Source organism: Cherax quadricarinatus, chromosome 79 (assembly GCF_038502225.1).
Source record: "Cherax quadricarinatus isolate ZL_2023a chromosome 79, ASM3850222v1, whole genome shotgun sequence".
Classification (NCBI taxonomy): Eukaryota; Metazoa; Arthropoda; class Malacostraca; order Decapoda; family Parastacidae; genus Cherax; species Cherax quadricarinatus.
The window spans coordinates 2,653,720-2,667,520 of record NC_091370.1 but is presented as its reverse complement, the minus strand read 5'-3'; the positions used below and the strand labels follow the sequence as shown (position 1 = coordinate 2,667,520).

At 45.4% G+C, this 13,801-nt stretch overlaps 1 protein-coding gene across 1 annotated transcript in view; it reads left to right on the top strand.

Moving 5' to 3' along the window:
- LOC128700818 (glucose dehydrogenase [FAD, quinone]-like) overlaps nucleotides 1–13,801 on the top strand; it is a 212,991-nt gene that overhangs the window by 180,460 nt on the left and 18,730 nt on the right. Inside the window, exons 11-12 of the mRNA XM_070101832.1 lie at nucleotides 3,190–3,367; nucleotides 5,115–5,340. Of these exons, the coding sequence (XP_069957933.1) occupies nucleotides 3,190–3,367; nucleotides 5,115–5,340 (404 nt within the window). The remainder of the gene's footprint in view (nucleotides 1–3,189; nucleotides 3,368–5,114; nucleotides 5,341–13,801) is intronic.

Below are 13,801 nucleotides of genomic sequence, written 5' to 3'. Positions count from 1 at the left end.
ATAAGTTACACAACTTAACATTAAAATATTGTTTCCCAAGAGGATAACACATCAACACTAAAAGTTTCAAGCCGACCAGAAGATGCATTTTCCAGTTATTGCCCAGAATCCTTCAATTTTTTTTTGTCTACACAGCCTAAACCCACGAAACGTTCCAGTCGTTTGATACGAGTCATCAGCCACTGAAGAATAATGCCCTTCACAATTCTTATATTTTAATCAGAGGAAAGAGATAAACCCATAGCGGTTATATAGCGACTGTGGAATGAGAGGCTTTAAATTTAGTCAAAGCAGAGGAAGGTAAGTCAGGTTCCTTGTACATGTACATGTACAAGGTATATATACCTAGCTGACGTCAGTGATATATTACTATATAGAAAGCCCTTTGTTATGCTATTTCAGGCAAATTAGGTCAATTTTGTCCCAGGATGCGACCCACAACAGTCGATTAACACTCGGGTACCTATTTTACTGATAGATGAGCATAGACGTAAAGTGCCTTTAGGAAACACGTCCTAATGTTTCCAACCTTACCGGGGATCGACCCCCGGACCTCAGTGTGCGAGCTGAGTGAGCTAGCAATAGAGCTACGGGACATCAAGAGCCCTCACCAGCATCAAGACAAAATAAAGCATTAACCTAAACTAACAAAATAACAAACTAGTACCTACACACTCCATTCAAAATACCAACCTAAGGAGTGCACACCAGTGTTAAAATTTTGATGGTGATCAACGGGTCTGTGTCCACCCATCATACGGGAACAAAATTTAGGAATAGTTTATATATCATTGTTGATGGGACACCCACGCATGTAAATACTCCCTTGAATCTTACCCAAGATACAATGTTATGTAAATGGCTAAGAAATATAGCAGGTTGGCACCCACACAGCCCAAAATTTATACAAAAATATTACTTCCAGATATTTTTCACCAGTGTTTAAGGTTTGAAGACATTCAGAAGAGGCATTCTCTAGAAATAACATTTGAAATAATTTACTCAATAAAACTGGCCAATAGAAATTTACATAACTCGCAATGAGTAACGAATTGTGTTTTTAGACAATACGTACATGGTGAAAGGTTGAAGCCGATCAGGAACAGCATTCTCCAGTAAATGATCTGATTCGAACAATTCAAAGTTTTTACTTATTGTTGTAAAATTTGACCCCTCAAGGAAGGTTCCTTGATGTTGGTGAGGGGCTCTTGATTTAGGGAATTGGATCTGTGCTCCAGTTCCCCGAATTAAGCCTGACTGCCTTCCACATCCCCCCCCAGGCGCTGTATAATCCTCCGGGTTTAGCGCTTCCCCCTTGATTATAATAATAACAATGTTGTAAAATTTGAAAACTACACCAAATCAGACTAAACTTACGGGTTATCATCGTCGTTACACACTGCATCTTTATTTCTACAAGTACATGTACATGGTATACTGGTCTAGCTGACATTACTGACATACTGTATAAAAGCCACTGGTTATGCAGAGTATTTCGGGCAAATTAGATTAGTTTTGTCCCCAGGATGCGACCCACACCAGACAGTTAACACCCAGGTACGTGTTTTACTGATAAGTCATTTGACCATAAACAGAAATATTAATCTCAGTCTTAAAATAATGAATCCTGTGATACTCCAATACTGAAACTATATACTGTGCCAAAACAAAAGCATTCACATTGCTAAACTCACAAACTAGTATTTAGTCACTTAGCCATAATACCAACTTACCTCATTTTGTAATATTTTACAATTAAGAATAAAACTAAGTCTGCCCGAAATGCCTAGCCATGCTAAGCGTTCTAGTGGTACACTCTGTAATCACTATTTTACTACATGTAAACCAAACAATAACCAAATTTCTGTAAACTCAACATTGTAATCCTTATAGAGAATAAACTTTGAATTTGAATTTGAAAAAAGTGAACACGGACGGCAGGTACCTTAGGTAAACATGCTTAATACTTTCACTCTTACCGGGTCTCGAACCATTAAACTCAATATGTGAAATGAGTGCTCTACCAACCAGGCTACGAGACACATCGTTGAAGTTTATTTACTCTCCACCGTCGTCGAGTTTTTTGAGCATCATTTTCGAAAGTTAGAAGCTCCATCACAGAGGATTTTGAAGTTATTCAAGTCACTTCAGGATTCTGGGATTTGGTTCAACCAGTTTGATCATAAGTGAACATGCCAGGTATTACAAGAATTTGGTCCCCGTTACCGTAAGATAAGATAAGATTTCGTTCGGATTTTTAACCCCGGAGGGTTAGCCACCCAGGATAACCCAAGAAAGTCAGTGCGTCATCGAGGACTGTCTAACTTATTTCCATTGGGGTCCTTAATCTTGTCCCCCAGGATGCGACCCACACCAGTCGACTAACACCCAGGTACCTATTTGCTGCTAGGTGAACAGGACAACAGGTGTAAGGAAACGTGTCGAAATGTTTCCATCCGCCGGGAATCGAACCCGGGCCCTCCGTGTGTGAAGCGGGAGCTTTAGCCACCAGGCCACCGGGACTGTTGTACATTTGAAGGCAATTAGATGAGGCGTTCTCGAGTTATGAGCCAAATAAATTGAAATTATTATTATTATTATAATCAAGGAGGAAGCGCTAAACCCGGAGGATTATACAGCGCCTGAGGGGGGGGGATGTGGAAGGCATTCAGGCTTAATTCGGGGAACTGGAGCACAGATCCAATTCCCTAAATCAAGAGCCCCTCACCAACATCAAGGAACCTTCCTTGAGGGGAAATAAATTGAAAAATTGAAGCAAAAATTAAAAGAAAATCAGGCAACCTCTTACCTGATAACACATCCCTAAATCATCATACTTGATATATTTTTTTTAAGTCATGAGAAAAATTTCATGAATTATATGACATTAAGTATTTTGACTTTAAAATGTTTTAATTTTAATAGGAAGCAGGAAATAGTCCAAAAAATCGTAAAATTATTCTTTATTTCGATTATAAGTGTGATAAACTGGCGAACCTTTCTGAATAAATAATTTATTTTTCCATTCCTTAGTTCTTTTGTCTATTCCCTCTTCACAGCGGATATAAATTCATTTCCTGTTATTCAACTTCCTCCGTCAAACATAATTTGTTCTTTTAGAACTCCATTATCTTCTTAGCCAACAAACCTAATTTATTCTCTCCCCATCTCTCCATAATTCCTTTCCAGCTTTACCAACAATACTTCCATGGTCTAGGAGGTCGGGAGGGGTTCTCCATAGGTCCTTTTGTGACCAGACCCAAGAGCAGAGGCTCCGTCACCCTCAACTCTGCCAACCCCCTGGACGCACCACTCATCGATACTAACTACTTCGATCATCCGGAAGACATTGCAGCCATGATCAGAGGTTAGTGCTGTGTGAAGACATTGCAGCCATGATCAGAGGTTAGTACTGTGTGAAGACATTGCAGCCATGATCAGAGGTTAGTACTGTATGAAAACATTGCAGCCATGCTCTGATCCACCAGGAGGCCTGGTCTCAGACCGGGCCGCGGGGGCGTTGACCCCCGGAACTCTCTCCAGGTAAACTCCAGGTATGATCAGAGGTTAGTGCTGTGTGAAGACATTGCAGCCATGATCAGAGGTTAGTACTGTGTGAAGACATTGCAACCATGATCAGAGGTTAGTACTGTGTGAAGACATTGCAGCCATGATCAGAGGTTAGTACTGTGTGAAGACATTGCAGCCATGATCAGAGGTTAGTGCTGTGTGAAGACATTGCAGCCATGATCAGAGGTTAGTACTGTGTGAAGACATTGCAACCATGATCAGAGGTTAGTACTGTGTGAAGACATTGCAGCCATGATCAGAGGTTAGTACTGTGTGAAGACATTGCAGCCATGATCAGAGGTTAGTGCTGTGTGAAGACATTGCAGCCATGATCAGAGGTTAGTACTGTGTGAAGACATTGCAGCCATGATCAGAGGTTAGTGCTGTGTGAAGACATTGCAGCCATGATCAGAGGTTAGTACTGTGTGAAGACATTGCAGCCATGATCAGAGGTTAGTGCTGTGTGAAGACATTGCAGCCATGATCAGAGGTTAGTGCTGTGTGAAGACATTGCAGCCATGATCAGAGGTTAGTGCTGTGTGAAGACATTGCAGCCATGATCAGAGATTAGTGCTGTGTGAAGACATTGCAGCCATGATCAGAGGTTAGTGCTGTGTGAAGACATTGCAGCCATGATCAGAGGTTAGTGATGTGTGAAGACATTGCAGCCATGATCAGAGGTTAGTGCTGTGTGAAGACATTGCAGCCATGATCAGAGGTTAGTACTGTGTGAAGACATTGCAGCCATGATCAGAGGTTAGTGCTGTGTGAAGACATTGCAGCCATGATCAGAGGTTAGTACTGTGTGAAGACATTGCAGCCATGATCAGAGGTTAGTGCTGTGTGAAGAGTTGTTAATGGACAGGGAACCGAACATTCTAGGATATGATGAGACAGAGGAAGGTCACTGGAAACTCTTGAGATGGAGACAGTAGGTCAGTGGAATGTGATAAATAGTTTAGAAAACTGACAAGTTGAAGAATGAGACACTTATGCAACATTTGGGAGTCTTTACCGAGGAAACGTTTCGCCAGGCACTGGCTTCTTCAGTTCAATACAAAGAAAAGGCCTGGAAAAAGAGAGTGTGGTAATCAGTCCCATAGCCTGGAATCTATTCCAGGCTGAGGGACTGATTACCTGAAACTCTTACTCTTTTTCCTGTTTTCTTCTTTGCACTGGTCTGCAGAAGCTAATGACAGGAGAAACGTTATCTCAATAAAAATTCCGAAATGTTGTACAACTATCTCATACTTCAACAGGTCAGAGGGATGTTGGATACTCTGCAGTGTTAAAGTGTTGCAATATTATTAAACGAAGTAGGAGGATGTTGTAAGATAGTCAGCGTGTGCAGACATATCTGAGAATAACACCATGTCTTGAGTGTTACTTAAAAACAAAAATATAATGAAGAATAGAACATGCAGGAAATATTCACATTGTTCATCATATTTAAAGAAGAGAAACTAAGATTTATAAACATACAGAATAACTTTGGCCATTAAGGTTAATTCCTAATATATTTTTATTAAACAATTCTTCCTCAGGGTTAAAGTTCTCCCTTAAACTTGCATCGATGCCAGCATTAAAGGAGGACTTCGATGCTGTGTTCCACGACCGTGTACTACCAGGGTGCGAGCACGAGGTTCTCTACTCGGACAAGTACTGGGAGTGCTACAGTAAAGTCCTCGTTGGTACCTTGTACCATCCCTGCGGCACCTGCAAGATGGGCCCAGACTCTGATACCTACAGCGTTCTTGACGAACAACTCAGGTGAGATGTAAGGAGAGATTATTATATACAAGGAGAAGCGCTAAACCCTTAAAGGTCATACAGAGCCTGAGAGAAACTCTAGGTAACCAAGTTTAATCAGAGGAAAGAGAGGATAGCCTCAATGCCTTAAGTCAGGAATCCTTCGTTAGCATCAAGGGAGTGGAAGAGCTAAAGATCAAAGATGGAGGGATTTAAAAATAAAAGATTAGGCAAAAACAGAGGATGGTAAAGAAAATAAATAATACTGTACATAGGTCTACAAAAAGATTGTACTTAGGGATTATTCTATGAAAATACTTAGAGAGGGTCATAGTGTGACCCTTTAAGGTTACACAGTGTATGGGAAATTGGAGAGGTGGGGATAATCAGATGTGACTCCGAGGAAGAGGGAAGGTAGCTCCAGTTCCTTGGATCAAAGCATCACTACGCAGTGGCAACGTAAGAGGAAGGCGGGCCGTCTCGGGTGACACCATAGAGCCTCTAAAGAAGGGGACATTAATGCCCAAAACAGTGCTGCAGCAACATTAGAGAAAAATTCTTTGTTTCCATATAGCCTATTATATGATTACAGAGTACAAATAGGCCTATACAGAGAAAATCAATAACGCTATACGAACGACGATAAATCGATAATTTTATTTAGAATATTTGGGAAAAACCGTAATCCACCTGGCATCATTATGATCAGTCATCAGTGACGCAACATTCTGTGTGTGCTGTACCACCCACGAGTGAGATTGGTCCAGGTGCTGGTTTATGTGTGTCTGCTGCACCACCCACGACTGAGTTTGGTCCAGGTGGTGGTGCATATGTGGCTGCTGCACCACCAACGAGTGAGTTTGGTCCAGGTGGTGGTGCATATGTGGCTGCTGCGCCACCAACGAGTGAGTTTGATCCAAGTGGAAGTGTATACGTGGCTGCTGCACCACCCACGAGTGAGTTTGGTCCAGGTGGTGGTGTATATGTGGTTGCTCCACCACCAACGAGTGAGTTTAGTCCAGGTGGTGGTATATATGTGGCGGCTGCACCACCCACGAGTGAGTTTGATCCAGGTGATGGTGTAAATGTGTCTGCTGCACCACCCACGGGTGAGATTGATCCAGGTGATGGTGTATATGTGTCTGCTGCACCACCCATGAGTGAGTTAGGTTCAGGTGGTAGTGTATATATGGCTGCTGCACCACCCACGAGAAAGTTTGGTCCAGGTGGTGGTGTATATGTGTCTGCTGCACCACACCACGAGTGAGTTTGATCCAGGTGATGGTGTATATGTGTCTGCTGCAACACCCACGAGTGAGTTTGGTACAGATGATGGTGTATGTGTGTCTGCTGCATCACCCACGAGTGAGTTTGGTCCAGGTGATGGTGTATATGTGTCAGCTGCACCACCCACGAGCGAGTTTGGTCCAGGTGATTGTGTATATGTGGCTGCTGCACTGCCTGAGTGAGTTTGGTCCAGGTGGTGGTGTATATGTGGCTGCTGCACCACCCACGAGTGACTTTGGTCAAGGTGGTGGTGTATATGTGGCTTCTCCACCTCCCACGAGTGAGTTTGATCCAGGTAATAGTGTATATGTGTCTGCTGCACCACCCATGAGTGAGTTTGGTCCAGGTGGTGGAGTATATGTGTCTGCTGCACCACCCACGAATGAGTTTGGTCCAGTTGGTGGTGTATATGTGGCTGCTGCACCACCCGCGAGTGAGTTTGGTCCAGGTGGTGGTATATATGTGTCTGCTGCACCACCCACGAGTCAGTTTGGTCCAGGTGATGGTGAATATGTGGCTGCTGCACCACGCACGAGTGAGTTTGATCCAGGTGATGGTGTATATGAGTCTGCTGCACCACCCACGAGTGAGTCTGGTCCAGGTGGTGGTGTGTATGTGACTGCTGCACCACCCACGAGTGAGTTTCGTCCAGGTGGTGGTGTATATGTGCCTGCTGCACCACCGAGTGAGTTTGGTCCAGATGGTGGTGTATATGTGTCTGCTGCACCACCCATGAGTGAGTTTGATCCAGGTAATAGTGTATATGTGTCTGGTGCACCACCCACGAGTGAGTTAGGTCCAGTTGGTGGTGTATATGTGGCTGCTGCACCACCCGCGAGTGAGTTTGGTCCAGGTGGTGGTATATATGTGTCTGCTGCACCACCCACGAGTGAGTTTGATCCAGGTGATGGTGTATATGTGGCTGCTGCACCACTCACGAGTGAGTTTGATCCAGATGGTGATGTATATGTGACTGCTGTAACACCCACGAGTGAGTTTGATCCAGGTGATTGTGTATATATGGCTGCTGCACCACCCATGAGTGAGTATCATTAAGGTAATGGTGTGTATGTGTCTACTGCACCACCCACGAGTGAGTTTGGTCCAGGTGATGGTGTATATATGGCTGCTGCACCACCCATGAGTGAGTATCATTAAGGTAATGGTGTGTGTGTGTCTACTGCACCACCCATGAGTGAGTATCATTAAGGTAATGGTGTGTGTGTGTCTACTGCACCACCCACGAGTGAGTTTGGTCCAGGTGATGGTGTGTATGTGACTGCTGCACCACCCACGAGTGAGTTTCGTCCAGGTGGTGGTGTATATGTGCCTGCTGCACCACCGAGTGAGTTTGGTCCAGATGGTGGTGTATATGTGTCTGCTGCACCACCCATGAGTGAGTTTGGTCCAGGTGGTGGAGTATATGTGTCTGCTGCACCACCCACGAATGAGTTTGGTCCAGGTGGTGGTGTATATGTAGCTGCTGCACCACCCACGAGTGAGTTTGATCCAGGTGATATTGTATATGTATCTGCTGCACCACCCACGAGTGAGTTATGTCCAGGTGGTGGTGCATATATGGGTGCTGCACCACCCACGAGTAAGTTTGGTCCAGATAGTGGTGTATATGTGTCTACTGCACCACCCATGAGCGAGTTTGGTCCAGGTGGTGGTGTATATGTGTCTGCTGAATCACCCACGAGTGAATTTGGTCCATGAGTGAGTTTGGTCCAGGTGGTGGTCTATACGTTGCTGCTGCACCACCCACGAGTGAGTTTGGTCCAGGGGATGGTGCATATGTGGCTGCTGCACCGCCTGAATGAGTTTGGTCCAGGTGATGTTGTATATGTGTCTGCTACACCACCCACGAGTGAGTTTGGTCCAGGTGATCGTGTGTGTGTGTCTGCTGCACCGCCCACGAGTGAGTTTGGTCCAGGTGGTGGCGTATATGTGGCTGATGCACCGCCCTAGTGAGTTTGGTCCAGGTGATGATGTATATGTGGCTGCTGCACCACCCGAGTGAGTTTGGTCCAGGTGGTGGTGTATATGTGGCTGCTGCACCACCCACCAGTTAGTTTGGTCCAGGTGATGATGTATATGTGGCTGCTGCACCACCCGAGTGAGTTTGGTCCAGGTGGTGGTGTATATGTGTCTGCTGCACCACCCAGAAGTGAGTTTGGTCCAGGTGGTGGAGTATATGTGTCTGCTGCACCGCCCATGAGTGAGTTTCGTCTAGGTGGTGTTATATATGTGTCTGCTGCACCACCCACGAGTGAGTTTGGTCCAGGTGGTCGTGTATATGTGTCTGCTGCACCACCCACGAGTCAGTTTGGTCCAGGTGACGGAGTATATGTGGCTGCTGCACCACCCATGAGTGAGTTTGATCCAGGTGATGGTGTATGTGTGTCTGCTGCAACACCCACGAGTGAGTTTGGCCCAGATGGTGATGTATATGTGGCTGCTGCACCACCCACGAGTCAGTTTGGTCCAAGTGATGGTGTATATGTGTCTGCTACACCACCCACGAGTGAGTTTGGTCCAGGTGGTGTACATGTGGCTGCTGCACTGCCCGAGTGAGTTTGGCCCAGGTGATGTTGTATATGTGTCTGCTACACCACCCACTAGTGAGTTTGATCCGGGTAATGGTGTATTTGTGTGTGCTGCACTGCTCACGAGTGAGTTTGGTCCAGGTGGTGGTGTATATGTGGCTGCTGCACCGCCCGAGTCAGTTTGGTTCATTATTATTATAATCAAAAAGAAGCGCTAAGCCACAAGGGCTATACAGCGCTACAGGGTAGGGAAGGAAGCGAGGGTATTGGGCGGCAGAAGGGAGGGATGATCAGTAGGTTACAGAAAACAGCGGGGCAGGGGATAGTACAGGGGTAGAGGGTAGCAAGAGATTGAGGTAGAAAGGGCTGAAGGTATCAGAATTTGTGAAGTTAGTTGTTGTCAAAAAGTCAATGAGAGAGTCCGGATGAAATGTGGGTCCATCAGCGAGAAGGGAAGGTAAAGAGAGAGCAGTGGGGCGAAGACGACGACAGAGGCAAATTCTGCATTTTCGTTGATAAAGTGAGCAGTCCAACAGAATGTGGCTGATTGATAAGGGAGCCTGGCAATTCTCACAGAGAGGAGCAGGGCACCACTCCATGAGATATCCATGAGTAAGACGAGTATGGCCAATGCAAAGACGGGAGAGAGTAGTCTCCCAACCTCGACACTGATAAGAAGACGGCCAGTAACCTATACTCGGTTTAATGGATTGAAGTTTGTTACCGAGCATAGTAGACCAACGTTGTTGCCAGCGGGTGTGAAGGTGTGAAGATATTGCAGCAAAATAGTCCGTAAATGGAATACCTCTGTATGAAACTGGTAGGTCATGTACTGCTGACCGTGCAGCAGTGTCTGCCTATTCATTGCCCTGTACGTCAACATGACCAGGGACCCAACTAAAAACAATATCTTTATGCTTGGTAAAGATGCGGCATAGCCAAAGTTGGATACGGAGGACTAAGGGGTGAGGTGTATCAAATTTCTGTATAGCCTGTAAAGCACTAAGGGAGTCTGAGACAACCACAAATGATGACACAGGCATAGATGCAATACAGATAAGTGCTGCAAGGATGGCATACAATTCAGCAGTAAAAATACAAGCTGAAGATAGTAAATGCCCTCGTACGACGTTGTCTGGAAACACTGCTGCGAATCCTACGCCGTCAAAAGACTTAGAGCCATCTGTGTACACAGCAATGGCATGAGAATGAGAGTGGAAGTGGTCAAGAAAAAGAGAGACTGTAGACAGTTGGGCTTTCGAGCAAGGGAGAGAGAAAGAACAGACTCGAACAGCTGGAACTTCCCAGGGGGGTAGGGAAAAGTGAGATGCTACATGAACATAGAAAGGTGGTAATTGAAGAGAAGACAAGAGCAAATGAAGGCGAAGAGAGAAGGGACGGAGTAAACAGGCGGCGAACAAATAAAGAATGTCTACTAATATCAGTGACCATTCTATAAATGGAAGGATTGCAGAGATCATGAGAGCGTACATAGTAGCGAAAGCAATGGGCATCACGGCAATCGGATAAGGATGGAACGTTTGCTTCTGCATAGAGGCTCTCAACAGGGGAAGAGCGAAAAGCACCGAGGCATAAACGTAATCCTTGGTGATGAATGGGGTTAAGGCTAGAGAGAGTAGCAGGAGATGCCGCTGAATAGATCTGGTCACCATAATCAAGTTTTGATAAAATGAGGGTGGAATGTAGGTGAAGGAGGGTTCGGCGATCAGCTCCCCATGAAAGATGAGCAAGGGTTTTAAGAAGGTTCAGCCAGCTGTGACAAGTTGCCTTCAGAGAGGTAATGTGAGGTTTCCAGGATAACCTACGGTCAAAGAGGCCCAGAAGCTTGACTGTATCACGTTCAGGGATACGGGAGCCATAGAGGTACAAAGGATGATCGGAGATGACAGAGCGTCTAGTGAAAGTAATTTGGTGGGTTTTAGTGCTGGAAAATTTAAACCCATGTGTGGTGGCCCAATTGGAAACACGGTCGACCGCATGCTGGAGAGAAACTGTAATGAGTTGACAGTCAGCGCCTGAACAGGCAATAGCGAAGTCATCAACATAGAGTGATGGCCAAATATTTGATGGAAGACTAGAGGCCAAATCATTAATAGCAAGGAGAAAAAGTGTTGTGCTCAGAACACATCCCTGGGGGACACCTTCAGCTTGGATAAAGTCCGGGGAGAGCACATTATTAACCCGAACACGGAAATGTCTATCAGTTAAAAAGTTCTTAAGGAAGGATGGTAGATTGCCTCGGAGGCCTAAGGAGTGGGCTTGGGCCATAATATTATACCTCCAAGTTGTGTCATATGCCTTCTCAAGGTCAAAAAATATGGCAATAACTGAGTGGTTATTTGCAAAGGCTTTATGAACATACGTATCCAAGCGTAGTAAGGGGTCTATGGTAGAACGTCCCTTACGAAAGCCATACTGATGAGTGGAGAGACTGTTGTGTGTCTCTAAATACCACACTAAACGTCTATTTACCAGGCGTTCCATCACTTTGCAAACTGCACTGGTAAGAGCAATGGGACGATAGTGGGAGGCTTCATGTCCCGTAGTGCCTGGTTTGTGGAAAGGGAGAACAATGGCAGATTTCCACAGCTGTGGAGGAACTCCTTGTGACCAAATAAGATTGAAAAGGCATAATAGGACTGCAAGGGCTGACTGATGTAAATGTTGTAGCATACAAATATGAATGTCGTCGGGCCCAGCTGCCGATGATAGGCAAGCTAAGAGTGTTGCCTCCAGTTCTTGAAGTGTAAAAGGCACATTATACTGTTCTTCTCTGAGAGAAGAAAAGTCCAAGGGTGCTAACTCTCTTGCAGACTTTGAGGAAAGAAGCGAGGGGCATAGATGAAGCCCCTGAGAAATACAGACCAGATGATTGCCAATTTCATTGGCAACATCTAGTGGGTTTGCTACATCAACACCAGCAACCTGCAGAACAGGAGCAGGGTCAGGAGAATATTTGCCACTCAGTTTTCGTACTTTTTTCCAGACTGCACTCATAGAGGAAGCAGAGGTGATGGTGAAGACATAATCTTGCCAGCAAGTGCATTTAGCGTTGCGGATGACACGGCAAGCGATCACACACTTCTGCTTAAAATCAAGAAGTCTCTCCGTGGTTCTATTGTACCGGTACCTGCCCCATGCAGCGCGTTTCAAATGTACTGCACGAGCACAAGCAGAAGACCACCAAGGCACGCATTTCTGAGAATGCCTGCCCGAAGTTTGGGGTATAGAATGAGCAGCTGCGGTTAAAACGGAGGACGAGAAGAGGTGTAAAAGCTCATCAATGGAGGACGAAGAAGGAACCTCACTAAAAGCAGTTAGTTGTGAGTAAAGGTTCCAATTTGCCTGATCAAATTGCCAGCATGGGATACGAAGAGGTGGTGAATATGAAGGGGAAGTAAGAATGATTGGGAAATGATCGCTGTCATGTAAATCCGGAAGAACAGACCAGGTGAAGTCTAATGCGGCGGAGGAAGAGCAGACTGAGAGATCAATGCAAGAGAGAGTGTGAGTTCGAGAATCAAAATGGGTGTGAGTACCTGTATTTAAAACATGGAGGGGGTGGGTAGCAAGAAAAGCCTCTAACTGAATGCTACGGGAATCACAGTGAGACCCCCCAGAGGAAATGATGGGCATTAAAATCGCCAAGTAACAGAATCGGTAGTGGTAATGACGAAACAAGAAAGGCAATATCTGGAATAGATAATACCCGAGAAGGAGAGAGATATAAAGAACATAGCGTATACCACCTATGCAAGTGGATACAGGCTGCTGTGTAATGTAGCAAAGTACGAACAAATAGCTGATGGTACGGAATATCCATGCGTAGAAGAAGGGCACTTTCATTAAAGGTCCCATCAGGAAAAGGATCTGAAGAATACAATAAATTATAGCCTGAGATGGGAGAGATAACAGCAGAGTGTAATTTTGGTTCCTGTAAGCAAACACCAACAGGGGAAAACTGGGAGAGTAACATCTGAAGCTCACCCCGATTACCCCTGAGGCCACATATTTCCGCTGTAAATAGGCCATGATTGGCAATGATAAAGATACTTGAAATCCACAGGTAAGGGTTCCTATGGACTAGAGGGGTTAGAAAAGTCCACATGCGGAGGCAGCGGAAAACATTCAAGCAGCGAAGGAACAGTGCGCTGTGAAGAAAGGAGTTGCACAGATGGAGAAGAGGAGAGAGAAGGAACAGAGGGTGGATCAGTGTCCATTGATGGTTTGGTCTCTGCAATATATTCAGAGATTGCTTCAAGTGTTTCAGAATTCAGAGACGTCGTATGGGAGACAATATTGGAGATGGTAGGGGGAGGATGAGTAAAGATTGGAACTGTAATAGACTGTATCAAGGTAGGGGGGGGCCAAATGGTGGAGGGAACTGGAGAAGAAGCGTGGAAGGGGACAGAAGAGGCAGAAACCTGGGAGGTGGCAGAAGAGGAAGAAACTTGGGAGGGAACAGGGGAGGTAGGTACGAGGAGGAGGGTGAACCTCTACACTTGTTACAGAGCCAGTGAGAGGGAAAGAACCCGGTACAGAGACAGGGAAGGTAAAATGAGTAGGTGGAAGAAGGGAAGGAGGGGTTAAAGGACCTTTCTTTGACTTCTGAGGAGCAGAGGGAC